This window comes from Mirounga angustirostris, unplaced genomic scaffold (assembly GCF_029215605.1).
Source record: "Mirounga angustirostris isolate CCGP_5_RB_7025 unplaced genomic scaffold, mMirAng1.0.hap1 SCAF_1, whole genome shotgun sequence".
NCBI lineage: Eukaryota > Metazoa > Chordata > Mammalia > Carnivora > Phocidae > Mirounga > Mirounga angustirostris.
The window spans coordinates 208,424,729-208,451,982 of record NW_026991709.1 but is presented as its reverse complement, the minus strand read 5'-3'; the positions used below and the strand labels follow the sequence as shown (position 1 = coordinate 208,451,982).

General features: G+C 55.9%; 1 protein-coding gene across 6 annotated transcripts; it reads right to left on the bottom strand.

The window, feature by feature from the left end:
* Positions 1–1,125: 1,125 nt before the first annotated feature.
* TYK2 (tyrosine kinase 2) lies at positions 1,126–21,861 on the bottom strand. Of its 6 annotated transcripts, none has more exons than XM_064571264.1 (25): positions 21,789–21,860; positions 20,814–20,996; positions 20,372–20,587; positions 16,416–16,539; positions 16,138–16,285; positions 15,625–15,788; positions 13,625–13,991; positions 12,962–13,162; positions 12,686–12,843; positions 10,095–10,203; positions 9,814–10,003; positions 9,632–9,735; positions 9,354–9,536; positions 9,175–9,262; positions 8,143–8,312; positions 6,932–7,067; positions 6,692–6,846; positions 5,817–5,967; positions 5,396–5,493; positions 4,962–5,154; positions 4,554–4,672; positions 4,058–4,230; positions 3,713–3,830; positions 2,455–2,565; positions 1,126–2,364 (listed from the first exon to the last, which is right to left on the bottom strand). In XM_064571264.1, the coding sequence occupies exons 3-25, from the start codon at positions 20,565–20,567 to the stop codon at positions 2,230–2,232; spliced, it is 3,591 nt and encodes a 1,196-aa protein (XP_064427334.1). In that variant the 5' UTR covers positions 20,568–20,587; positions 20,814–20,996; positions 21,789–21,860; the 3' UTR covers positions 1,126–2,229. The 6 variants fall into 6 exon arrangements, with proteins under 6 accessions (XP_064427334.1, XP_045718985.2, XP_064427350.1 ...); XM_045863029.3 differs by having other exon boundaries at positions 8,143–8,270; positions 21,789–21,859; XM_064571280.1 differs by lacking the exon at positions 20,372–20,587.
* Positions 21,862–27,254: the final 5,393 nt, after the last annotated feature.

Genomic DNA, 27,254 nt, shown 5'->3' with positions numbered 1-27,254 from the left:
GCAGAGAGGCAGGCAGAGGGAGAGGGAGAAGCAGGCTCTCCACTGAGCAGGGAGCCCGACGCGGGGCTTGATCCCAGGACTCTGGGATCATGACCTGAGCCGAAGGCAGCCGCTTAACCGACTGAGCCACCCAGGCGCCCCCCCCCTTTTTTTTTTAAGATTTTATTTATTTATTTGACAGAGACACAGCAAGAGAGGGAACACAAACAGGGGGAGTGGAAGAGGAAGAAGCGGGCCTCCGGCCGAGCAGGGAGCCCGATGCGGGCCTCGATCCCAGGACCCTGAGATCATGACCCGAGCCCAAGGCAGACGCCCAACGACTGAGCCACCCAGGCACCCCTCAAATAAATAAATAAAATCTTAAAAAAAAACCCAAAAACTCTAAAAAAAAATGTTTTTTAAGGAGGTTCCCCCAAGATCAAGAGTCACATGGTCCACCTACTGAGCCAGCCAGGCACTCCACATGCTACTATTTTTGCAAAAGATGAGAAAGCATAGTATGTGTACAGATTTCCTTGTATCTGGATGAAGTGTCTCTGGAAGCAAAAACAGGAAACCAGATGACATTACCTGCCTTCAAGGAGATGACAGTCCTGGCTAATAGAGACATTTCACTGCTTAGGTCAATACTACCTACCCCCCCTCCAATTTATAACTATAATGCATATTTAAGATGAAAACTGTTATATAAAAAGCAAACATCAATACATTAGTGTGGAATTAGTTGGATAAGGGGAGCTGCAACGCACAAGGTCTTGAGAAATCCAGTGAGAAAGAAAAATATTTCAGTGCCTTTCACAATGTGGCTGACACATATCCTGTCTCAAGCACAGCTATTCAGTAGAAACACCCTGGCAAGGTCGCTTGGGTGGTGCAGCGGGTTAAGCGTTGGACTCTTGGTTTCGGCTCACGTCGTGATCTCAGGGTCCCGATCTCAGGATCGTGAGATCAAGCCCTGTGCTGGGCTCCACACATGGGGAGTCTGCTTGAGACTCTCTCTTCCTCTCCCTCTGCCCCTCCCGCTCGTGCTCGCTCTCTCTCAAATACATAAATCTTTAGGAAAAAAAAAAAAAGCAAAAATAAATCATTTCCTTTAAAAAAATAAACACTTTGGCAAACACCGGATTAACAACAGTATCAAATGTTTATTGAGTACATTGTTTCCATGTCTCTCTGCTAAGCCTCTGACATAAAGAACCTCATTAGCTATTTACATTAGTCCTCTGAGATAGCACGCGTGACCACGCCCAGTTCAGAGTTGAGAACGAAGGTCCAGAGAGGGAGAGCCATTTGCCTGAAGTCACACAGGCAGGAAAGGGTGAACCTGGCAGGCTTATCTACGTGGGGTAGAGCCCCTCCAAGGCCTCCGTCCTTTGTTGGTCTCTGTAGCCAGTAGTTACTGGGAGCCTTCTGTGCTCCAGGTACTGGCCTGCTAGCTGGTGATTTGGAGGTGAGCAAAGGTTGGAGAGTTTAGTCTGGCTTCTTCTGCAGTATCTTGCTTTAGCTGCAGTCCCCAGGAGAGCAAACACTCGCTGAAGAAGGGCCCAAGGATCACAGCCTCCGGCAGAGAAAAGACGAGTTTATTACCAGCTGGTGGAAATGGTGGGTGTTAACGAAGGCTGCGAGCTGAGGGGGAGGCAGAAAGATCGGATTCAAGGGCCTGATTAGGTCCTTGCTTGTCCTGGGTCCCTCACGGGCCTGTGCCAGGCTCATAACCATGGAAGGGATGACAGTTTGAAGGGTTGCATCCCCTCAAAATTCTCCCATTGAAATCCCAATGCCCGATGTGATGGTATTAGGAGGTGGGCCTTTGGCAGGTGCTAGGTCCTGAGGGTGGAGCCTTCTTCAGCGTCCTTATAAAAGGGACTCCAGAGAGATCCCGAGTCCCCCCAGCCCTGTGAGGACACAGCCAGAAGGTGTGGGCTACGGACCAAGAAGAGGGCCTTCAGCAAAACGTGACTACGCTGGAGCCTTGACCTTGGACTTCCCAGCCTCCTGAACTGCGAGAAATAAATTTCTGTTTATAAGCCACTCCATCTGTGGGATTGTTAGAGCAACCCAAAGGGAGTAAGACAGAAGGAAAGTCAATTCACAGAGGTGGGACCTCCAGGCAGGAATAAGGCACGGGGAATGGTAAGGCCGGCCTCTCCCTGCCGGGTCCCTCTGGGGGTGGCGAGGCCCTCTGGGTGGGTGCCTGCTCCAGTCCCCCCCCAGAGCCACCGGACGGCTTCAGCACACGCTGAACACTGAGGCGGCCTGGCCTTGGTATTTCTCCTGGACGGTCTTGAGAATGGGTATGAGGTTCTGGAAGGTGGGGCGGAATGAAGCGTCTGCCTCCCAGCAGTTCTTCATGAGCAGATAGATCTGGGCAGGAAAAAAGTGGGGCTGTGGGGCTGCTCTCTCTGCAGTCCGATGGCGGGGAGGTGAAAAGGGCGGGGGGGGGGGGGTCCTCACCTCACAAGGACATCTCTCTGGCCGGGGCAGCCTCTCCCCTCGTTCCAGCAGTTCAGTGAGCCTCAGCACCGTCATCTGCCCCTGGGTGAGGCCCATGAGCTCGATGAATTTCTGCACGAAAACAAGACCAGCTCTTTTCAGGAGGCGGGTCTCCCTAGGTAGAGGTCAGAAGCCTGCAGGTACAGGGGTGCCCGTCCCGCCTCTGCCAGTTCTTGGTGCATAACTTTAGATGTATGACCTCATCTCTCTGGGCCTCGGTTTACTCACCTGTAAAATGGGGTGGTCACATCTACCACTGGGCTATTGTGTAAGTTAGGTAACTAATACTCATAGAGTAAGTCTGAAGTAGGGGTTTGCTCTTAAGTCTCTCGGCGAACTGTTTCCATCTGTCCAGCATCTTTTCTCCCCCGTCTCTTACAATGGCACTCTGATTTGCTTTGGGAATGAACTCCTAGTCTAGGGGCGCCTGGGTGGCTCAGTCGTTAAGCGCCTGCCTTTGGCTCAGGTCAGGATCTCAGGGTCCTGGGATCGAGCCCCACATCGGGCTCCCTGCTCTGCGGGAAGCCTGCTTCTCCCTCTCCCACTGCCCCTGCTTGTGTTCCCTCTGTCGCTCTGTCTCTGTCAAATGAATAAATAAAATCTTTCCAATTTTAGGGGCGCCTGGGTGGCTCAGTTGGTTGAGCGACTGCCTTCGGCTCAGGTCATGATTGGAGTCCCTGGATCGAGTCCCGCATCGGGCTCCCTGCTCGGCAGGGAGTCTGCTTCTCCCTCTAACCCTCCCCCCTCTCATGTACTCTCTCTCCCATTCTCGCTCTCTCAAATAAATAAATCTTTAAAAAAAAAAAAATCTTTCCAATTTTAGTATATGTGCTGCCGAAGCAAGCACATAAATAAAATCTTTAAAAATAAACAAACTCCTAGCCTAGCCTTAGTGCCTCCCCCAGCCCAGGCCTGAGGCTGCGCGCCTGAGGGGCTAGGGGCCCGGGGGCGGGGACCTGCCTGAGACGCTACCACAGAGAGCAGCTGAGCGGAGATGGAGAAAAACGGGTTTCCTGAGGACCGCTGAGCATCTAAGTCAAGCTGCGCCTCCCCGGCTGCAAACGGTTGAATGAGCTGCTTCTATTTGAGTGGGTTTCTATCGCGATGGCACTGTGAGGCCCAGGTGGGTTAAGCACTCCTACAGTGGGACAGCTGGGAATCCAAGGCATGCCTTTCTAGCACCTCTGGTTTGGGGTGGGGCTGAGGGCCTGGCTCTCACCGATGGGGGGCTCTGGCTGGAGTCACAGTAGGTCAGCAGCTCATACATGGTGACCCCGAAGGACCAGACGTCGGATGCATAGTAGAACTTACACTCCTTCAGGCACTCTGGGGCATACCTGGGGGGGATGGGGCACTCAGGCCTTGGGCCAGACCAGCTGGGAGTCCTTACCTGGAGCTTAGGGGCTCTCTGGTCCCAGTCAGGGCCCCATCCTTGGGGAGGGGGAGGGCAGGCAGTTTCCCTGGGACCAGGCCCTGTCATCTGAGACCCCAGCATCTATCCCCTTCACCCTGTCTGCTCCAGGTGACCCTGACACCCCACTCCAGCCGGGTCCTGTCTGGTCACCAGAATACGGGGCTGTCCCCATCTTCGCGCACACGGTAGTAGTCATGGCCTTCAGGCACAGCCTTGGCTAGGCCAAAGTCCCCGATTTTGACCAGCCTGTCGTTGTCCAGCAGCACGTTGCGGGCAGCCAGGTCTCGGTGCACATAGTGCTGTGCGTGAAGGTAGGCCATGCCCTGGGGGAAGGGCGAGTCAGGCTCAGTGGGGCGGGGCAGAGCCTGAGGAGCCACGGCCCGGACTGGAAGGGGGTGGGGGAGTGGGGGCTCAGGTCAGGATTGCGGGGACCAGGCAGGCGTGGGCAGGGTGGCAGCTGGGAGCAGCAGAAGGGAGCGGGGCTGGCAGCAGGGGTGCGAGGACCGGGAGGGACTGGGCTGCTGGAACCTGGGTGGGCTGGGGAGCCGGCCCAGGAGCGGGGACTGGTGAGCAGACGGTATGGGGCCATCAGGCCAGGCCGAGGAGGCGGGGGCCCGGCGCAAGGAACAGGGGCCGGCGGGCCCACCTCACAGATCTGCTGGGCGAAGAGAAGCAGCTGCGCCAGGCCCACGCTGTGCCGGGGCAGGTAGTCCCGCAGGCTGCCCAAGGGCACGTACTCCATGACCAGCTGCACCGACTTCTCGCCTGATGCGGGAGACGGGTGGCCCATGCGGGCGATGGACGCAGGGGCTGGGGGCCGCCCGTTCTGAGCCCCACGGCCTGCCCCCCTCCCCAAGGTGGGGCCCTGCGTCGCCCACAGCAGGCCCAGTCCTCAGGCGGGCCAGCCCACCCTAAAACGCATCCCCAGGTGCCCCAGCAGAGGGGCCCAGGCGGGAAGGGGGCAGCCCCGGCCGCAGCCGCCCTAGCGCGTCCCCCGGCCCGAGGCTCCAGCCGGAAGCTCTAACTGGCCGCAGGCCCTGCGGGTCCCGCCCACCTGGGTCCTCGCAGCAGCCCTTGTACTTGACGATGTGCTTGTGGTAGAGCGTGCGCAGGATGTCGATCTCCCGCCTCCAGCCGGTGCGGAGCTGGGGGCCGCAGTCCGCCTTGAGGGCCTTCACGGCCACCATCTCGCCAGTGCCGTCATTCGTGGGGTCGTAGCAATACAGGCAGACCTTGCCGAAATGACCCTGGCCCCGGGGACACGCTGGCGGGTCGGCCCTACCCCGGCTCCGCAGGCCCCACCCCCAGCTGGGTCCGATCGGAAAATCCTAGGCCCCACCTACTCCGTGTTAGTGGGTCTCCTTGGGGTCAAGGACTCCTTTTCCAAGCGTCAGAGCCTCCCTTGAGGCCGAAGGTCTTCTAGGCCAGGCCCCCCACCCATATTTCCACAATTAACTTCAGGCGTGCCCCAGCCCCCAGGACCCTCACCTCGCCTAGATCCCGAATCTTTTTCAAATAGCGCTTGTGGAAAATGGTGGGGTCTGACGTAGGCGAGTCGGGGTTCACAGCCAAGACGTCAGCAAGATCTAGAAGAGCCACAGTGGGTGTTACTGAACCCCGGCCTCCTCCCCAGCAGGCCCACACTTGGGGGCACAGAGAGGGGGCCACCGCTCCCCCAGCATCTGATCTCAAATATAAGGAAACTTTTTTTTTTTGCAATGGCTGGAAAATTCTATGTCATGTCCAAAATGCAGAAGTGGCTGCATCCTAATGGACACCTGGGATGGTCTGAGCACAGGCATCCGCACGCCCGTAAGATGCTGTCACACGTGACATGAGTCACTGGGCAGAAACCTCAGGGGCGCTGGGCGGGCATAAGCAGGAGTCCGGGCAATGCGGTGGGGCTCACTTTGGGGCTGCAGCTGAGTGAGGTCACGCAGGATGGTGCGGAAGGAGGGCCGCTGAGCTGGTTCATAGGTCAGGCACTGGCTGGTGAGTGTGGCCAGCTCTGGGCAGGAGGGCTGAGGAAGCCGGAGCTGCTTCTGGTAGAAGTACTCTTTCTGCCGGGAAGGAGACCCACAGCAGTCAGTGCCCACCGCCCACCGCCAGTCCCCTTCTCCAAAAGACAGTCAAGCTCCCAGAGCAGGCTAGGTGCTTGTTCCGGTCACTCCCATTTTACTGATGACGCGACTGAGGCTTGGCAGAGGGAAGCGGACTTGGCCACCACTGCAGAGCCGGGGCTCGATCCCAAGTCCAGCGGACTCTACTGTGCTCGAGAGCAGCTCACACTAGGCCCTTCCTGCCCTGGCCCCTCCTCTCTCTGCCTCCTGGAAGCTCCAACCACAATCTGAGGCCTCAGGGCCTTTGTACACGCCGTGACCTCTGCTAGGCTGCACTTCCTAGCCTGGGTCCCTGCAACACTTCTGTACTTAGATTATAACCTTCTCTGGGAAGCCTCGCCGGACCCCTCAGCTGGTTCAGGGGAGTCCTCTGGTCCTCCCTCACCCCCACAGCCTGTGGCTTCTCCCATGATGGCCCGGATGGCTCTGCTTAAAACCGAACCATGTCACTTACTTGCTGTGTGTCACAACAACCTAATGAGGTAGAGACTGTTAACCCCAACTGACAGATAACCAGATGGAGCCCCAGAGAGATGAGGCCACCTAGATACGTGAGGCCACACGGCCAGAGGGGAGGCAGCTCAGGACCCTGAATGTGCCCTCTAGACTCCTTGGAGGTACCAATGCCCTCTGTAGGAAGGGCCCAGAGATGCCCTGGACATACCTCGGAAGGGCCACGGCCCTGCAGAGGGGCCTCCCCGTCAAAGCAGATCTCCAGGAGGGTTGCGCCAAAGCCCCATTTATCGGCTGCAGTGGTTAGGCTGTTGGCTCCGCCAGATAGGCACTCGGGGGCTGTCCAGGGGATCCGCTCCACCCGCTCTGGGGGCCAGGGTCAGAGGTCAGCGAGGGTGAAAAGAGGGGGAGGGAAGCCTGTCCCTGTACCCAGCCCTGCCCGGGTCCTCACCCTCCCTAGAAAGGGCACCCAGGCCCACACCAGGGTCGCTCAGCTTGATGAAGGGGCTGGTGCCCTCTGCCAGTCCCAGCCTCGCCAGCAGGATGTTCCGGCCACACACATTACCATGAACCAGGCTCTTGTCTTCCTGTGGTGGGGTGGAAAGGGGGCGTGACCACGGGGGGGCGCTGTAGATGCTGGCCCCACTCCCACCCCACATGGTCTCCACAGGGATGGCCCACGTAAAAAAAATAATCATGGTCAAACAACAAACCAAACAAAGCAAAAACAATCATGGGGATCCAAATACACTGGCATTGCGACGGGGCAGCACTGGGTACCCAGGAGGTCCTTCCTCCTCCTCCAGCACTGTTGGGCACCCCAGATGTCAGCATTCCTCCCGGAGCTGGTGGCCAAAGCTCGTGGTCGGGTCCAACTGCTGTCCTCCAACCACACCAGGCGAACTCCTGCCCCAGGGCCTTTGCACTGGCTATTCCCTCTGCCTGGAATGCACTTCCCCAGATGCCCGCATGGCTCCTTCCTCACCTTCGGATCACCTTAGTGGGGCCGTCCCCCACCCATCTATTTAAAACTTCACCTCTTCCCTGGACTGTAGCAACTGCTTGTCCCCACCCCCGCTTTTCTCCCACAGTTGTCACTACTTTTTTGGGGGAGGGGGGGACTCCCTGCGCTGAGCAGGGAGCCTGATGTGGGACTTGATCCTGGGACTCCAGGATCATGACCTGAGCTGAAGGCAGTCGCTTAACCAACTGAGCCACCCAGGTGCCCCTTGTCACTACTTTCTAAAATACTATGTAGAGTAGTTAATCATTATTTGTTTGCCCCTCCCAACTAAAATACACACTCCCTAGCGACAGAGACCTTTTGTTTTGTTCTCTAGTGCATCCTCAGGGCTTAGGACAGAGCCAGGCACCCAGAGGTGCTCTGGAAACTGGGGTCACTGGGGACCAGGAGGAGCTGGGACGAATGGCAAGAGGGAGCGACAGAGGGGCTGAGGTCAGGCCCCATGGGACATAGAGGGGTGAGGTGTTCTTCTCTTGGGGGAGATGAGAGCCACAGGGGCATGTGAGCAGAAGAGGTGCGTGGAAAGATCCCCCAGGGCCAGTGTGTAGATGCAGTCATGTGTCGAGGCCCCCACACCCGATGCTGAGGCCACCGTGGCCACCCCCCATCGATTCCGGCCCCACCCACAGGCCACGCACCAGGTAGCTGAGGGCGCTGGCCAGCTGCTGGGCCACGGCCACCTTCCAGGCCACAGGCACGTGGCCCTTCTCCCGCCGCAGCCACACGTCCAGGGGCCCGTGCTCCACGTACTCTGTTACCATGATGTCTGCAAAGGCCCGGCCGCTGCGGAGGCTGCCCACCTGCCTCCCTGCTCCAGGACTCGGGGGTCAGGACATGGGGGCTGGGACGGTGGGTGGGGGAGGCGCTGGGGCAGAGATGTGGGGAGCGGCTTGCAAGCGACTCGGGGGTGAGGGGAGATGCAGGAGGGAGGTAGGCAATGTGGGTGCAGGGTGAGGAAGAGGTGAATGCTGACATCTGAGTCTAGGAGGGGGAGCTGGGCAAAGCTGACACGTTAAGTGACAGAGCTGAGGACGGGACTGGGGAACTGGAGGCGGGTGCAGACAAGTGGAGGTGCAGAGCTTGAGGCTGGGGCATGAGTGATGAGAGGATCCCACAGGCTTGGGGTGCTCATGGGGTGTCGACCAGTGTTGGAGGGGAAGCAAGAGAAGAGACAAGACACATGGGGCTGAGGATCTGGGGGCTACTAGCTGGACAAGGAGTTCTGAGGTACATGCAGAGTAAGCGTAGGGGTGGGGGCAGAGCAGGGGCTGAGGTCTGGGAGGACTGGGGTCCCACAGTGCCGGTGGGGTCAAAGGGTAAATAGAGGCTGGGCGGTAGAGGTGTTAGGTGGCGACGGAGCTTAGGGATATAGCCAGGTGTCAGGGTGTGGGTGTAGCCAGCACTGAGATAAGGTAAGAGTCAAGGTATAGTCGGGGAGTGTTGGAATATAGTCAGCGGTTGGGGTACAGATCGAAGGTCAAGCAGTCACAGATTGAGGTGTGTAGTCAGGGATCATGGTATAGGGCAAGGTGGAGCACGGAGTCAGGGGTGAGGAAGACACAGGCTGAGGGTCGGGGTCCAACCCAGGGAATGGGCACAAGCGGGGCACGGCCAGCACACGGGGGCGGGTGTGAGCGGGGCTGAGAGTGGGCGCGCCGGGGCTCACTCACTCTCAGAGCCGTGCACGCAGATGCCGTGTACAAAGGCCAGGTGCACGTGGGAGACCTGGCTCATGAGGCTGGCTGTCTCGTAGAAGGCCTGGGGGGACGGGGCAGGTCAGGCAGCCGCAGACGCTGACCCCTGCAGCCCTCCCCCTGCCCGCCCCCCGCCCCCGGCTGTGCTCACTCACCAGGGCGATGTCGTGGTGACTGGGGTCCAGCACCTTGAGTACCACTCGGAGCTCTTGCCCACAGTCCCCACCGGGTGTAGGGGGGTCCTCGCCATCGGCCGTGCCCTCCTTGGGGCCTCTGCCCCCCACTCGTAAGATGCCCTCATACACATTGGTCCTCGTGCCTTGGCCCAAGTGGGACAGCTGGAGGAACAGGGCAGAGAGCATCTCCATGACGGGCACTCGGGGCTGCCCTCCCCAGTGCCCCCCGGGCCCCAGAGAGCTCTGACCACACGCACCTGGGTGATGTCATCCTGGCAGATCCGGTGGAAGCTGAGCTGGCTGAGGTTGGGCGGACCAGTGCTGGCCCGAGGCCCCCGCATGATGATGAGGTTGGAGATCTCTGGGGGGTTGAGGTGGCATCACCAAGGGTGGCCTGAGATGCCACCCCCACCCCACCCTAGGGCCCCCCACGTCGTACCTCCTGGCCGAGGCAGGCAGCAGTGGTGCAGGGAGAAACAGTCATCACCAGCCCGCAGGGAGCAGCCCTGGAGGGCAGCCCGCAGCTCCCGCACGCTGGGGAAGGACCGGTCCCAACCCTCCAGCGTGAAGCCCCCAGCCTGCAGCTCAATGGGGAATTTACGCAGGTGCACGTGCTGGGTGCCCGGGGCCTGCGGTGGGGAGCGGGGCGGGGGGCGGTGAGCAGGGGTCCAGGCAGGGAGTGCCCCCGGCCCCGGCCCAGGACCCCCGCCCCAGGCCCACCTGCTCACGTTGGGCCACCGTGAGGATGAGGCGGTTGAGGCGGCTGGTGCTCCAATGGATGAGGTAGAGGCCGTCCTCAGGCCGCAGCTTGGCCAGCACAAACGGCTCCCTGCAGGGGACAAGGGGGCCACTGTCAGGGAATGGGGGGTACTGCGGGCCCCCCGCCCAGCGGCAGGGGCACACAGAACCTGCCCGTAGGGGGGCACTCCCAGCTGGGACAAATGTCAGACAGGGGCGCTTAGGTGGTGACGCAGAGTCTGAGCACATACACACACCAGTGTGACGCTGTCATGCACAGGACAACTCCCGGGATGAAAGAGGCACCCATGGGCGTCTGGGTGGCTCAGTTGGTTGAGCGACTGCCTTCGGCTCAGGTCATGATCCTGGAGTCCCGGGATCGAGTCTGCGTCGGGCTCCCTGCTCGGCGGGGAGTCTGCTTCTCCCTCTGACCCTCCTCCCTCTCATGCTCTCTGTCTCTCATTCTCTCTCAAATAAATAAATAAAATCTTTAAAAAAAAAAAAAAAGAAAGAAAGAGGCACCCGGACAGGCACGCACGCGGGGCCACGGTCAGGCAGCACCACCGACCGGTAACGCAGAGACAGGCGACAGTGATCAGACACCGGAAGGACACACGCCCAGCCAGCCACTCTGCCACACGGTGGGCAGTCTGTCACACACGCGCCGCACAAGCACCACAGACACACCCACTGTGACAGGGTGGCATAGGGGCCTCGACATCCCAGGCCCAGAGGTGACAACCGTCATGAGCACAAACAGGCGCGACACGTGACGCCACCACCCAGGCCCAGACACCCACACACGCGGGGGCTCACACGCTCCTGCCCACCGAACACCCGTGTCTCCCCAGAGCCCCCGTGCCAAAACCCGCCTCCCCGACGTGATGGAGCGAGGAAGTGGGGCCTCCGGGGGCTGAGCAGGCGGAGAGGGTGGAGAGCCCACGGATAGGATTCGTGCCCTTTTACAAAAAGGACTGCAGAGAGCTCCCTTGCCCCTTGCCCCACGTGAGGACCCAGCCGGAAGCTGGCCGTCTGTGGACCAGGGCGGGAGGCTCTCCACCAAACACTGCACCTGGCTGCACCTTGAACTTAGGACTTCCAGCCTCCAGAACCGTGAGAAATCGAGGTCCGCTGTTTTTTTGTTTTTGTTTTTTTTATTTGACAGAGAGAGAGACACAGCGAGAGAGGGAACACAAGCAGGGGGAGTGGGAGAGGGAGAAGCAGGCTTCCCGCCGAGCAGGGAGCCCGATGTGGGGCTCGATCCCAGGACCCCGGGATCATGACCTGAGCCGAAGGCAGACGCTTAACGACTGAGCCACCCAGGTGCCCCGATCCTAGGAATTTTTTTCCATCCTTCTTTCTTATTGTATGACACCCCCGCCGGGTTCTAAAGTCTAGCCCCAGCCATTAACCCAACCTCCAGAACCTCCAGTCCCCATTGTGTCATGTTCCCCACAACGGAATTTTTTTTTTTTTAAGATTTTATTTAATTATTTGACAGAGAGAGAGCGCGAGAGAACACAAGCAGAGGGAGCAGCAGAGGGAAAGGGAGAAGCAGGCTTCCCGAGGAGCAGGGAGCCCGATGGGGGGCTCGATCCCAGGACCCCGGGATCGTGACCTGAGCCGAAGGCAGACGCTTAACGACTGAGCCACCCAGGGGCCCCATGGGGTCCACTGTTTCTGCATCACCCACTCAACGGTACTGTCATAGCCACCCAAACAGACAAGGACACCCGCGGATGGGGCCCACAGACCCCCACTGGGGGGGCGCACACCGGGCGGTGACCTGGCACCACCTTGGCCCTCAAGAGACAGAGTGGCCACTCCACCCTCCTCTGGCATAGAGACTAGGCTCCTAGGGGTCAGACCTCTCAAGACATCTCAACGGCTAGTCCCGCTGTCACAGGTAGGATGGGGGACAGCCAGGCACAGGGATGATGACCACATAAGCTCAGAGTCACATCCTCTGACCCAGCAGCACGCAGGACGGCCACACGCATGTCTGAGGAGCCCCTGAAGCCCAGACACCGCACATTCTCCACCCCACGTGTCCGGACGGAACCGCACAGGCAGGGACCTCCAGTGACCGGGACAGACACACACCCGCAGGGATGTGAACGCTCACGCGGACGTGAGAATGGCCACCAGCGTCTGTGCAACTCACAGCTCCACAAAAACCACCCATCCCATCACCCGCGACGACAGGCAACGACGATTTTATACGCAGTCATGAAGCACAGCCACGCGCCAGGCGGGCTGCTGAACGTGCAGAAGTGCACGGTGACAGTCCCAAACCCCGGTACCGTCACAACACGTGTCCACACCACCGCGGGTGCCCTCTCTCCCCCTACACCCCTGGTGTGCACATCTGCATGCATGCACACGCGGGTGCGCGCACTCCCACACATGCACACGCGAACACACACGCACTACCATGAACGCGCACCAAGACGTGAATACGCGTGAACAGGCGCACACACCGCATTCACGCCTCCCCATGCCTAGAGCTGACAGTCTAGCTGGCGGCCGCCACCTCGCCCCCCGTCACCCGCGTGCCCCTCCCCGGCACTCACAGCAGAGGTCCGTGGATACTGTCCCGGATGCTCATCACTAGCCGTGGTGGAGCCACCTCGTGGCACAGGTAGTGGCTCGAGTCGGCGGTCAGGCGGAAGTAGCCGTCCACCAGCGACACCAAGGACAGGGCCATGGCCCGGGAAGGCAGGGTCAGCTCCTGCAGGCCAAGGGCGGGGGGTGGGGGGTGGGGGGGGTACGGACGGATGGACATCAGGCAGGCCTCGCAGGCCAGAGGCGCCCCCACCCCCTGCCAGGCCCCCAGCCCCAGGCCCCACCAGGCTCTTGTTGTCCTGACAGTGGATGCTGACGTGGCATTCCTTCAGCACCACGTGCGTGATATCCTGGAAGTCACAGAAGTAGGCCCAGGGCGCTTCCTGAGGCCTGTCCGCGGGCTGGCCGCCCACCTCCGGGGCCTTGGTTTTCTTCCCAAATGGGCCAGCACGGGGATTCCTGCTGCTGCCGTCGCCTCTGGGACCCTGGAAACCCAGCACGCGGGGCAGGTGGATGAAGCAGGGCTGTGCCCGTTTAGTCTCCCACACATTCTCCCTGGGGGGAGGCCAGAGCTGGAGGGACCGGGGATGCTCCTCAGGCATCCCCACTCGAGTCTGTGTCACAGATGGGATGGGGACCCTCCCCCAAGAGATCCACACGCCAGAAGCCAGAACCTCAGGGAGGAAGACAGGAAGAGCCGGGCCCTCGCACCCCCAGATACCAGACAGGGACTCCTCAGAGGTGCAGACCCCAGAAATTAGGTCCCCAGGGGGTAGAGACAGACGACACTCCCCAAAAAACCACCCCAGGGGACAGACAGACATAGCCCAGAGCCACGTGGGGAAAAGGCTCACGGCAGTCCCCCTCGGAGGCCAAGGCCAAAGCTGAGCAGGAGCCCCAGCCCCAGCCTGACCTGGACCGCTAGATGGAGGAGGCACTCTGCTCACCTCTGCCTGTATCGGCCGCCACTGGATGCCACCCGTGCCCGTCACCAGCACCTCATGAGTGGGAGGCCCGGTGGCCAACTCCGGCCCAGGCTCTGGGGGAGCCTGCCCGCCGTCCTGGATGTAGTAGGGCTCCCCGACAGCCTGGGCCAGCAGCTCCAGGTGGCACACGGGCAGGCACTCGGTGCCGAAGCGGGGCGCCAGCAGCTCGAGCGTGGCCAGGTATTTGACCATGATGACCTGCTGCGACACGTGGCCTGGCTGGAAGGCCCGCACGAACCTGCGGAAGATGTTCCGCAGGCGCAGCTGCGTGAGCGCGTTGTGCTGCTGGATCTGCAGCTGGAAGGAACGTGGAATGCAGTCCTTGAAGCTGGGGGGGCAACCAGGAAGGGCTGGTCAGGAGCCCGGGGCTGCAGGCCTAGCTGGGTGCCATTGGGCAAGTGGCTTAGCCTCTCTGAACCTCAGCTGCCTCGTCTAGAAAATGGGCAGACTGTCATGCAGGGCGGACGAGAACACAAGGAAGGGCCGGCTCAGGGAGGCTGGGAGGGGACGGAATTCCGGAGGAGATGAGGGGGCTAAAATCCCAGCTCTTGGACAACTTCCTTAGGCCCTAAAGGGCTCTGTCTTCTCTTCCGTAAGGTGGGGTCAGACAGGGCCCAGCTCCAGGCTGAGACAATTAGGGCGGCTGACTGGCATATCCTAAGGAAGATGTGACCGTCAGGCGCTGTCACTGTTGGAGAAGTCATATTGCTTTATCACCGGAGTTATGATTATCAACAGATAATCTCCCTCTGCTCCTCCCAAAGCCCCACCCCCTCACGCCTTCCCTCACTGCCTGCCTGGCACCCAAACCAGTAGAGCTCCCTTACGTCACAGATTTCTCCACGTCCCTCTCTCCCATCCCTTGACCAGAGGGATCCTAAAGCTCGAGGTTTTAGCTGCCTCCTGTCCCCTCTTCCAGGCTTCCTAGGGCTCCCAACGGCCCTTGGGAGAAAGGCCGCCTGACTAGAGCCTCGTGGACTCCTGCTCTCGGGCCCTCGTATTCCAAGCTCAGATCCCCAAGAAACAGGCCTTTGCTGCCTACTGCCTCTGGGCCTTTGTATATGCTTTTCCCTCTGCCTAGAATGCTTTGCCAATGTATTCCACATTGGGATAAAGCTGACTCAACCTTCAGGTCTTAGCAGAAATGTCACCTCCCCCAGGAAGCGTTTTCTGCCATCCAGGCTAGAGAGGGTACTTCCTCTGGGCTTGCCAACACCCTGGACTTCGCTGTCCCGGCCCGAGTCTTCCAGAGTGATAACGCAACAGGGATGGAAAGATGCGTGCTTTAAGAAGGACTGCTGGTCCTCAAAGATCCGCATCTCCCACTACCTCCTCCAGGCAGTGTACCCTGATTACCCGGGCCCTCACGGCAATGGCGGAGCCCACAGCTGGCTCCCAGCTCCCCACACTCCTGTGTCTGTCCTTCCCCAGAATCCTAAGGAATTCTCCAAGCTCACTCTGCTCCAGCCACACATCCTCCAACGTATCAGGCAGGCCTCAGGGTCTTTGCACGGCCTGGGCCGTCTGTTTAGAATGCTCTTCTCCCAGACACTCGCAAGCCTCCCGCCTTCACTTCCTTCACGCCTTTGAATTTGAATGCTACGTTCTCAGTGAGGAAGTCCCGGACCACCCAAGTTGAAACTGTACACCCCTCCCTCTCTGACGCTCTCCTTCTTCCTCCTTTCCTGCTTAATTGCCTGCCTCTGCATTCATCACCGTTGGAAGCACTGGACCTTTCACTTCTATATTTTGTTTACTGCCTGTCTCCTTCACCAGATGTGAGCCCAGGAGGACAGTGGCTGCTGTCTGACTTGTTACTACTGTGGCCCCAACACCCAGAACTAGTGCTGCTAACACGACAGGTATAAAGCAGGTACTAGATAAGTGCTGAATGAAGACACGGCAGTTTGCGAGGTCTCTCACGGCTCCCAGACGCCCGTGCCCGCCCCATTCCCAGACACCTGATCTTCTTGGCCACCTTCCCCAGGGGGATGCCATGGTAGAGAGCAAGGTGGCAGAGATGCAGGAAGGCCATGCCCAGACTCTCATTCTTAAAATGGTGGATCTCCTCCTCGCTCGAGAGCTCCGATAGTGATGCCACGTCATTCACAAACTCATGCTTGCCCTGGGGATTGGGGGGGATTGGGCAGAAAGGGAGGCATGAGCACCCGTTCGCTCCCCAGCTTCTGTCCACCCTGGGGATGGGAGGGAACCCGTTTTCCAGAAAGGTCAAATACACAGCACGCATGCCTCCTCTGTTCAACTCTCGGCCTGTGGCAGACATCACAAATTGATCACAGCACTTTTTCCCGCGCAATCCCGTGTCTCAGGACCCTTCGGTTCAGGTGGCCAAAGGATCCAAGAGGGCATGAGTTGAAATCTATTAGCTTTAGTGAACTGGGGAGAGATGGGGGGCTCCTCAACTACCCTTAAGTCCCTCACAAATAGTCCTACTTCCCCAGCCCTACACACACCTGCTCAAAGAGGTACTCAAAGGAGGCTGGGTCCAGCAGTTGCATCCCCTGCTCTGTCTGTTCTGAGGAAGACTTGGGCCCTGGGGGCCCACAGCGGTATATAGCCGGCTCCTGAGGATTCGTGCCATGCCAGTTCCGGAAATAAAACCTGCAAGACGGGATGGAGAGGTCGCAGCTGGGGCTTAGCATGGACTTAGACCAGCTCCGGGAAGGTGGGGTGCAGGGGAGCAAGGGGACAGAACAAAAGGGGACAAGGCTCCCAAGGGGTCATCACCCACCTCATGCGGAAGTACAATGTCAGGCTCATGTCTCTGGAGATCTCCAAGACGTGGTTTGGGGGCAGCCAGACCTGAGCCTGGGCATCGAACAGAGCAAAGAGATTGAGGCAGGACGGAGTGATGCCTGGAACAGAGGGTCAGGAACAGAGAAAGAGGGTCAGGAGGCAGCATCTGCTGCCATCTGCCTTGTGGACGCCCAGACCTGCTGTTTCCCATCACAGGCCTTCCCTCCCTGGGCCTCCTCCTGCCCACAGAGGACAATGCAACATGGTGACCAGGCTGTGGTTTCACAGACTACATTTCCCATCCCCCTTTGCAGCTGGGATGGGGCCACAGGACCAGTTTCTGGCCAATGGGATGTTGGCGAAAGGGACACACAGATTTCTAGGCCTGGAAATAAACTCTTACCATCTCCTCTGCCTCAGGGATGTTAGAGACCCCTTGTGCCAAAGCTACGAGACAGAGGTGAATCATGACCTGCATTAGATTTTAGGTAAACCTTCATTGTCTTGACCCAGGAAAATGTGGGGGGCTGCTTTTAACTTCAGCAAGAACCTACACTAGACCGACCAGCCCAACTCTACAAACTGCTGACACGTTGCCTGGTCTGTCTCTGAACTCCAACCCTGGAGGAATATTCAACTACCTCCTGGCTGTCTCCCCCTGGACATCACAGCCCCCTTAGACGTGCCTTGTTCTAAAGGGGCCTCATCCCAGGTCCCCAGACCTGCCTCTTGTCTGCCCAGCTTTTTAAGCTAGGACTTGGTCCTTGTTCTCCACTTTGCCCGCAACCCACGTCAGATGGGTCCCAAGGCCTGCTCTTTCCGCATCCTCCATCTCTGGGATCCTTCAAATCCAAAGTCCAGCCCTAGTCCAGCCTCCAGACTTGCTGCCATTCCCCACACCGGCTACCCAAGGCATCCTTTTATACACATCACTTGAAAATGTTATCTAAGTCCGTTCAGAATAATTTATCAACACCAAAGTACAGCCACAAGACATAAAACTTGCCCCTGCCTACATCCACCTCTTTTCCCCTCCCACAAAGAGTTAACCATACTCCTGAACTAGTTTATCATTCCCATATCCTCTGTGACCTAGTCTCAAATGTTATAAACTCTAAATGCAATATTACACAAAGGTGTCCTTCTACAATTTACTTTTTCATGTTACAACAGGTTTTATTTATTTATTTAATATTTATTTATTTATTTATTTATTTGACAGAGAGAGAAACAGCGAGAGAGGGAACACAAGCAGGGGGAGTGGGAGAGGGAGAAGCAGGCTTCCCGCTGAGCGGGGAGCCCGATGCGGGGCTCTGTCAGGACCCGAGCCGAAGGCAAACGCTTAACGACTGAGCCACGCAGGCGTCCCTTATTTATTTATTTTTAAAGATTTTATTTATTTATTTGACAGAGAGAGAAAGAGCAAGAGCAGGAACACAAGCAAGGGGAATGGGAGAGGGAGAAGCAGGCTTCCCACTGAGCAGGGAGCCCCATGTGGGGCTCGATCCCAGGACCTGGGATCGTGACCTGAGCCAAAGGCAGATGTTTAACGACTGACCCACCCAAGCACCCCTACAACAGGTTTTAAAACCTCATACATGAGGGGTGCCTGGCTAGCTCAGTCGGTACAGCATGTGACTCTTGATCTTGGGGTCATGAGTTCAAGCCCCATGTTGGGTGTAGAGATTACTTAAAAAAATTAAATTAAAAAAAAAAAACCAAAACACTCCACAAATGACGTGTGTAACTTTGGCTTAATTTCCTTTTTCCTGATTGTATAGCTTTCCAGCATTCAACCTTACTGCAATTTGTGTGTTCTCCTATAGAGGGTACTTTGAGATGGTCTTCCACTTTTCACTAAGATACATGAAGCAGCTCCGAACATTCTCTTATGTGTCTCCTAGAACACATGAGCTGAGCATCTGAACAATGAATATCTAGAAGTGGAACTGTGTGGCCTCAGGGAATGGATGTTCCAACAATGTTGGATGATGCCAATGGCTTTCCAAAGTTGCTGGGTCCAAGTGTATTGCCACCCACAGAAAGAGACTGCCTCCTGGCACAACTTCCTAAAGAACCAATCTGACTGTTTCACTCTCTGGCTTAAACCTTCCATGGCTCCCCATTGCCCCATGAGAAAGCTCAACCCCCTCAGCACAGAATAACCATGACCTGGGGGGCACCTGGAGGGCTCAGTCGGTTAAACTGACTCTTGATTTAGGATGAGGTCATGATCTCAGGGTTGTAAGACGGAGCCCCAAGTCGGACTTCGCGCTCAACGGGGAGTCTGCTTGGGATTCTCTCTCTCTCCCTCTCCTTCTGCCCCTCCCCTGCCTCACTAAAATAAATAAATCTTTTTTTTTTTTAAAGATTTTATTTATTTATTTGTGAGAGAGAGAATGAGAGAGAGCACATGAGAGGGGGGAGGGTCAGAGGGAGAAGCAGACTCCCCGCCGAGCAGGGAGCCCGATGCGGGACTCGATCCCGGGACTCCGGGATCATGACCTGAGCCGAAGGCAGTCGCTTAACCAACTGAGCCACCCAGGCGCCCTAAAATAAATAAATCTTAAAAAAAATAGTAACTATGACCTGGACTCTGACACTTATGCTCCACTTTCAATTCCTACGACACTCCAGTTACTCTTAAGATCTTTTGTTTCCTTAAACATATCAGGCTGTCTGGGCTCTTTACACATACTGTTTCTTCTGCTGGGCATGTTTCACATCACCCAGCACACCCATCAGAGCTCTTGAAGGATCAGCCACCAACAGGAAAGTACGAGGTGTGGTAGAAATCCACCATGAGGCCCCCATCCAGTTGTGGGGAAGGGCGTTTGAGAGGATTTCCCAGAGGAAGGGGAATATAAGCAAGGTCTAGTGGGACAGACCTTCTTCTCCTCTGGAAGAAGAAATGATAACTTTTGGTACCTCTACTATGGGCTCTTTCAGCCATTCCACAGTTCCTTACTGCTCTCAGGAGAAAGTGTAAATGCTGGACTCCTCCCTCTGGCATTTAAGGCACCATAAGATCTGGCCCTGGCTGACCTCTCCCCCTTATCTCCTACCTGGAGGTCACTGCCACCCTGGTGTCCCGGCTCCCACCCTCACCCGCCACAGTCTGTTCCCCGCATAGCAGCCAGAGAGCGTCCGTGACGCCTGAGTCCAGTCAGGTCCCTCCTTTGCTCACAGTCCTCTGTGGCTCCCACCTCACTTGGGAGTCAAGAGTCACATGCCTTGCCAACTGAGCCACCCAGGCGCTCCTCTCCTGAATTTTTAATTTTTCTCCATCATCTACCTCTGCTCTCCCACACAGTTTTTTTTTTTAATTTATTTTATTTTATTTTTTAAAGATTTTATTTATTTATTCGACAGAGAGAGCGAGAGAGGGAACACAAGCAGGGGGAGTGGGAGAGGGAGAAGCAGACTTCCCACTGAGCAGGGAGCCTAATGCGGGGCTGGATCCCAGGACCCTGGGATCATGACCTGAGCCGAAGGCAGACGCTTAACGACTGAGCCACCCAGGCGCCCCCAGTTTTTTTTTTTCTTAGTACCTTATTTATTTGAGAGAGAGCGAGCGAGTAAATGAGCACGAGTTGGGGTGGGGAGAGGGAGAGCGAGAAGCAGACTCCCCGCTGAGCAGGGAGCCTGATGCGGGGCTCGATCTCAGGACCCCAAGATCGTGACCTGAGCCGAACGAAGGTAGACACTTAACCGACTGAGCTACGCAGGCGTCCCTCCCACATGGTTTTCTTATTCATTGTGTTTCTTGCCAATTTTCCTATTGGAATATCAGCTCTACAAAGGCAGTGATTTGGGGCTGGCAGACTAGTTGCTCACTCAATGTCTGCTGAATGAACGGGCAGACGGACGGACGGACGGACGGACAGTTGGATGGGCCCAGCTGCTGTCAGCACCTCCACCACTGCCACAGGGCTAATGCCCCAGACTCACCGACTTTTTGTGCAATGTGGATGCAGACCTCCTCTGCAGTCAGTGTGGCCTCGCTGAAGGTGACCCAGGGGTCCCCGCCGCCAGGGCCAGCCCAGTGCAGAAGGACCTTCAGGCCTCCCTTGGTGGCCATGGGCTGAGCTCCATCTCCATCAGGCTTGCTGTCCCTGGTGGTGGCACCCCAATGGCACAGAGGCATGCTTTTGACAGCTGGCTTGGCTAGAGAGAGACAGGCCATCAGCCCCCAGACGTTAGGCCTGAGGGGAAGATTCTAGAACCCCCTCATTGTGTAACTTTAGGCATCCAATTCTCCTCCTGAGCCCGTTTCTACATCTGTTTGATGGAGTTAGGGTACACGTCCACACCTGTTAGATTTGTCATGAACAACACTGAACCTCTTTATTGGACAAACTTGCACCAATATAAAAACCTGCTTTGAACCCACCTTCCCCAAATCACCAGGCAGGCAGGTGTGGTCAGACAGACCAGGGAGTGAATCTTGGCTTTCCCCGTGTCAACTCAGGCAAGTCACTTAGCCACACTGGGCCTCAGTTTCCCCATCAGAAAACGAAGACGCGGAAAGCATTGCCACGAAAAGAAGTCTGTGACATCCCCACAGCACCTAGCCCTTAATGCAGGCATGAAAAAATAACAAACATGACAAAAACAAAAATAAAATCATTATTATTGATTCCATCGAACCGATCATCTTTCTCCTGCAGGCCAAGATTCCTGCCTCCCACATCTACCCCCACGAGTGACCCCAGGCCCTGCTGACTCCCCTGAGCCTAGGAGGGGTTGTTTCCACTCTCCCCTCATCCAGCCGCCAGACTTTTCGAGAGCCAGGCCCGGGGCTCAGGCCTCCAAGTTCTCCAGTCTTAAGATAAACAGTGATGGGAAGAAGAGCATGTCGTCATAGCACAATGTCAGATTCCTCAGGAATCAGCTCCTCTCTGAGCCTGTTTCCTGGTCTGGAAAATAGGCATATACAGCAGTCTCTCCCTCAAAGGGGTGTTGGGAGGATTCAGTGAGATGAGGGAGGGGAAGCGCTCTGCACAGAGCCTGGCGTGCGGTACGTACTTAATAAATGTTCGCTATTATTTTATGCTAACATCGGAGAAAATACGGATGGGGTTCTGCGGGTGCCCATTTCCTTCTTCCTCATTCCCACTGCGTGCAGAGCCAGCTTGGCAGATGCGGTAGGAGTGACGTCTGCACCCAGGAGGCCCGCATCCTTCCCCCCCAGCCCCCCCCCCCGCCACAAATCCTGGCTGGCTGGGGCAGGAGCCGCGATGGGCACCCACCAGGCATCAGTGTTTCTACCCACCCCCCTGCCAAGCACAGCCTCCCGCCGCTCCTCCCACCGCACCCCCCGCCGGCCGCTGCCCTCCAGAGGACCTCCCGCGGTTTCCAGGCTCACCCTTTCCCCCCGGACTCTGGCTCGAACCCCGGACCCCACCCCGCAGTCACCCGCAGCCACCGCCAAATCGCCTCCGAGACACCGCCTCCCATTGGCCGCCTGAAATGGGCATGCTCATTGGCCGCCGTTGTGACCCGTCGCACGTAACCATTGGTCCTTTCGTTGCAATAGCGGCGCTCCTATTGGTCTTCAGCCTCACTTTTTTTTAACCCTCAACCACGATTGGCTGGGTCGGCACCTGGATGCGCCGCAGCGTCAGCGATTGGCTGCTGGGGGGGGAGTGGGCGGAGATGCGGAAGTGGTGGCTAGTAGGCCGGGTTCAAGAGTGAGGCCTTCCTACGGCGCCGTGACATCGATTTCCTACGCGGGCGGCTGGCCCAAGTGAGACTTTCGGACGTGGTGTAAACCTCTTGTCCTCACTTTGGTCCGACCCCCTGGCGTGTGACTCCATTCCTTCCCTGATCTCCGCCTGGCCAGCTCCCCCTAGCTGGATGAAGAACCACCCCCCCGCCTCCCCCCCCCCGAGAGGCATTGCCGGCCCACCTGTTCAGATCCTCTTCCTGATCACCTCCTCTGAGGCTGTCAAAGTAGCCGCTTGGAAGTGCCACCTGATCGGGCTTCTTTTTTTTTTTTAAGATTTTATTTATTTATTTGACAGAGAGAGAGATAGCGAGAGCAGGAACACAAGCAGGGGGAGTGGGAGAGGGAGAAGCAGGCTTCCCGCCGAGCAGGGAGCCCGATGTGGGACTCGATCCCAGGACCCTGGGATCATGACCTGAGCCGAAGGCAGCCGCTTAACGACTGAGCCACCCAGGCGCCCCTGATCGGACTTCTAATCAACACACAGCAGCAAGTCGCTGTCGTTTACCGAGAAGGCTATGAACTGAGTGTTTTCATGCAGTATCTCATTTGAGCCTGGCAGCAGTCCTCTGGGGGTTTATGTTATCCCCATTTCTCCGAGCAAGAAACTGAGGCACAGAGAGGTGACAGAGACCCTCTCCTTGACCACACTAATCTGAGCCCTCTTCTCGACTAGCCCTCCACCTTGGCCTGAGCCTATCTTCAGCCTGCTGGGTTCGGTGGGAGCAAAGAATCCTTTTAAGTCATCCCCCACCTTTGGGGCGCCTGGGTGGCTCAGTCGTTAAGCATCTGCCTTCGGCTTGGGTCATGATCCTGGCGTCCTGGGATCGAGCCTAGCATTGCTCCCTGCTCCGCGGGGAGCCTGCTTCTCCCTCTCCCACTCCTCCTGCTTGTGTTCCCCCTCTCTCTCTGTCAAATAAATAAAATCTTAAAAAAAAAAAAGTCATCCCCCACCTTTGATATCTGATCAAGTTCCTCCCAGTTGGTGTCCACAGAAAATTGGAGAGTTGTTTGGTGCGGAAAACCCACATATTGGGTATCAGAAGTGTTGTGAGTAGAGAAAGTTTTCCTTTACCATGCATTAAGGAAGGCTTTCCCTGGCTTCGCCTGTGGGCCCAGTTTTAAAGAACAACAGTAATAAACCGACTACCCAGGCCAAGAAATAAACTCTCACCCATCCCCTCACTCTAAATCAGCAAGCCCATTTTCTGTCTCTTGGCCTGCTGTATTTTTTTCTGCAGTCTTCATGACAACCTGACATTTCACTGGAAGTTTCGAGCAGTGATTTTAATGCCTGTCTTCCACTCTAGAATGTCAGCTCCACAAGGGAGGGGTCTGTGTGGTTCTCCACTGCATTCTCCGCACCTGGAATTATGCCTGGCCCCCAGTAGCTGCCTGAAAGGTGGTGGTGGTGGGGGGGTGAATGGCCTAGGGAGCCCTCTGGGCCTGAGCTGCTGTCCTGCTTGCTTCAGAAATGCTGACCATGGCCTTCCGGCCTCAGCTTCCTCTCTGCCCCTCAGAGTGCAGTAGCAGGAAGTCAAAGTTGCCAGATTCCTCAACAGCCAGCTGGGTGAGGTGAGGCAGCCTCCACTGGACCCAGAGGCTGGACCACAGAGCATGGGGTGAGCCTGGGACTGGGTGTCCAGCATCCCAGGGGGACAGCAAGTGCCAGGTGACTATCATGACTAATAATAATGATGCTAATGACCCCAGTAATAAGAATATAATACTAGCTCACAGTGTCCCAGACTGGATGTGCTGAGAATTCGCTGAGCTCTTTCAGTTTCTCTTAGAGTGAGACCAGCACACCCACCTGACAGCTGAATAAAAAAGAGACCACAGAGACTGCTGGGAAGGCTAGTGACCTGCCCCCAGGGCCCAAGGCCTCCTTTGCAAACTCCTCAATCAGAGACAGTTTACTGGACCAGCAGGGGGGCTCCAGGTCACCCCACCAACCATCGGGGTTTGCCCTGGATTAAGGGAGATTCCCACAAGGGACTTTCGGGGTTATAACTGGGACGGTCCTGAGCAAACTGCGACGATTGGCCACCTGTCCCCAGAGGGTTTTCAGGAGGAAGCTAGAATTGGGGGATTCCCCTGACCCTTCCGGGGGGGAACCTACCAGAGCTCCCGCCAGACCCCGCAAAAGCCAAGAGTCAGTGAATTAAAAACAAAACCCCTTTGTGTTCTTTTGAATTGGAGGGCTCGTGGAACAGTCAGCCCCTTCCCCAAAACAGCAATGAGGCTGGTCAGTTTCCTGGGAATCCTTCCAAGGAAGTGCCATACCCTGTCGAGCACATGTGTGAATACATGCCTCCAGGAAATTCCCACGGGCAGCCTTAAACTGGACATTCCTTGCTGGTCTTGGGAGGAAACAGGAGTTATACACACAAAGGCTGGAACCAGAAAGTCTGGGTTCACATCTCAGCTCAGCCATTGTGGGATCCTGGGCAGACGTTTAACTTCTCATGCTCAGTCTCTTCCTCTGCAAAATGGGGCTAATTGGAGTCTCAAACTCCAAGATGTGTCAGAAACATCAAACAAGTTAATACATGTAAGATCTTGGAACCAGGTGCAGAGTGAATGCTATTATCTTTTTCATTTAATGCTAGTTTTTGGTGATCTTTCCTTTCCCCTGCATATAGATCTATTTTGCAGAATTGTTTGATTAGAACACATTTCAGGCACTCAACAAGGGGCTGGAAATACATAAAAACATCAGCTAGGCAAAAGGTGGAAACAACTCAGATGTCCATCTATAGGTGAATGGATAAACAAAACTCAGTATGGCCCTATGATGGAGTATTCAGTCATAGCAAGGAATGAAAGCTCTGACACATGCCACAACATGGATGAACATTGAAAACAGTATGTTGGGGCGCCTGGTTGGCTCAGTCGGTTAAGTGTCTGCCTTGGGCTCAGGTCAGGATCAAGCACCACGTAGGTCTGGCTCCCTGCTCAGCGGGGTGTCTGCTTCTCCCTCTCTCTCTGCCCCTCCCCCGCACATGCTCTGTCTCTCACTCTCTCTCAAATAAAGTCTTTAAAAATTTTTTGGGGGGGCGCCTGAGTGGCTCAATCCTTAAGCGTCTGCCTTCGGCTCAGGTCGTGATCCCAGGGTCCTGGGATCGAGCCCTGCATCGGGCTTCCTGCTCAGCGGGGAGCCTGCTTCTCCCTCTCCTACTCCCCCTGCTTGTGTTCCCTCTCTCGCTGTGTCTCTCTCTCTGTCAAATAAATAAATTAAATATTAAAAAAATAAAAAGAATAAAAATTTTTTAAAAAAATCGGCTACAAGTGGGGCGCCTGGGTGGCTCAGTTGGTTAAGTGACTGCTTTCAGCTCAGGTCATGATCTGGAGTCCTGGGATCGAGTCCCACATTAGGCTCCCTGCTCAGCAGGGAGTCTGCTTCTCCCTCTGACCCTCCCCCCTCTCTGCTCTCTCTCTCATTCTCTCTCAAATAAATAAAATTCTTTAAAAAAAAATAGGCTACAATTTATCTGTCTCTTCTCCCATGGATGGACAGTTATGTGGTTTCCAAGTGGTGCCAAGAAACATTCTTTTTTTTTTTTTTTTTAAGATTTTATTTATTTATTTGACAGAGAGAGAGATAGCGAGAGCAGTAACACAAGCAGGGGGAATGGGAGAGGGAGAAGCAGGCTTCTTGCCAAGCAGGGAGCCCGATGTGGGACTCGATCCCAGGACCCTGGGATCATGACCTGGGCTGAAGGCAGACGCAGACGCTTAACGACTGAGCCACCCAGGCGCCTGCCAAGAAACATTCTTATACTGTCATTCTTTTTTTAAAAGAGTTACTTATTTTTGGGGGGGTGCCTGGGTGGCTCAGTCGTTAAGCGTCTGCCTTCGGCCCAGGTCATGGTCCCAGGGTCCTGGGATTGAGCCCCACATTGGGCTCCCTGCTTGGCCGGAAGCCTGCTTCTCCCTTCCCCACTCCCCCTGTTTGTGTTCCCTCTCTTGCTGTGTCTCTCTCTGTCAAATAAATAAATAAAATCTTTAATAAAAAAAAATAAACATAAAAATAAAAGAATTACTTATTTTAATAAGTAATTCATTCACATGGCTCTGAATTGAAAAGGCAGAAAAGGATTTTGAAGGCAAGTTCTTACTCTGCTTATGGGCCCTTGACAATGAATTACTGAATTCATAATATGTTTATGGTTTCGTGGTTCCTAATGGTAAATGTAGAATTACCATGTAATCCAGCAATTCTATATCTGGGTGTATATGCAAAAGAAAGCAGGACTCAAAGAGATATTTGCACACCCATGTTCACAGCAGTATTATTCACAGTAACGGAGAAGTGGAAGCAATTCAAGTGATGGATGAATGGTAAACAAAATATGGTGTATCCTACAATGGAATACTATTCAACTCTAAAATGGAATGAAATTGATACACACTACACCACAGATGAACCTTGAAAACATTATGCTAGTTGAAATAAGCCAGTCACAAAATTACAGATATTTTGTGAATGAGGGGTTAAATGTTTAACGAGAACAATTTCTTGTACTTAAAGCCACTGAATCGCACATCCAAAAAAGGTTAAAATGGTTAATTTTATGGCCTGTACATTTTACTGCAATTTAAAAACACACACTTACGGAGCGCCTACTCTGTGCTGTGCTCTAGGATCTGACAATTTAGCCATGAACAAAGCACAGGAATCCCTGCCTCTGGGGAGTGGACATAAACCAGATAAATACTGATAAGTGGGTTTTATGATATGTTGGGAGGTGGTAAGTGGTAGGGAGGGGAGAAGTTGGCCAGGTAAGGGGTATGGGAGGCTGGAGTAACTTGTTCTAGGCTCTATCCCCAGCACCCAGGATATTTGTTGCCTATGAGCAGCTGTGTGCTGAGGGCTTCCTCCTATGGCCACAAGAAATGAAAGTGCTTCACCCAGCTTCCACATCCCTGGCTTCGGGTGGGTTCTGCCAATGGGGAAGCCCGGCTAGAGACCAGAAGTGGGAGACCAAGGAGGGATATCTATTCCCCTACTCCCTCCCTGCTGGCCACAGTGTGGGGCGGGCAGTGGCTATATCTCTGCAACCACATATTCTGCAAGGAGTGCCTTCTTCATGGCTCCAGATC

Bases quoted from the DNA above. Each gene is read 5' to 3' on its own strand.
- TYK2 (XM_064571264.1), bottom strand. From the start codon at position 20,567: ATGCCTCTGTGCCATTGGGGTGCCACCACCAGGGACAGCAAGCCTGAT. The intron at 7,068-8,142 runs GTGCGTGGCCTG...ACCCCACCACAG, and splicing joins CCAGCGCCCTCAGCTACCTG to GAAGACAAGAGCCTGGTTCA. The intron at 3,831-4,057 runs GTGACCAGACAG...CATCCCCCCCAG, and splicing joins GGGGACAGCCCCGTATTCTG to GTATGCCCCAGAGTGCCTGA.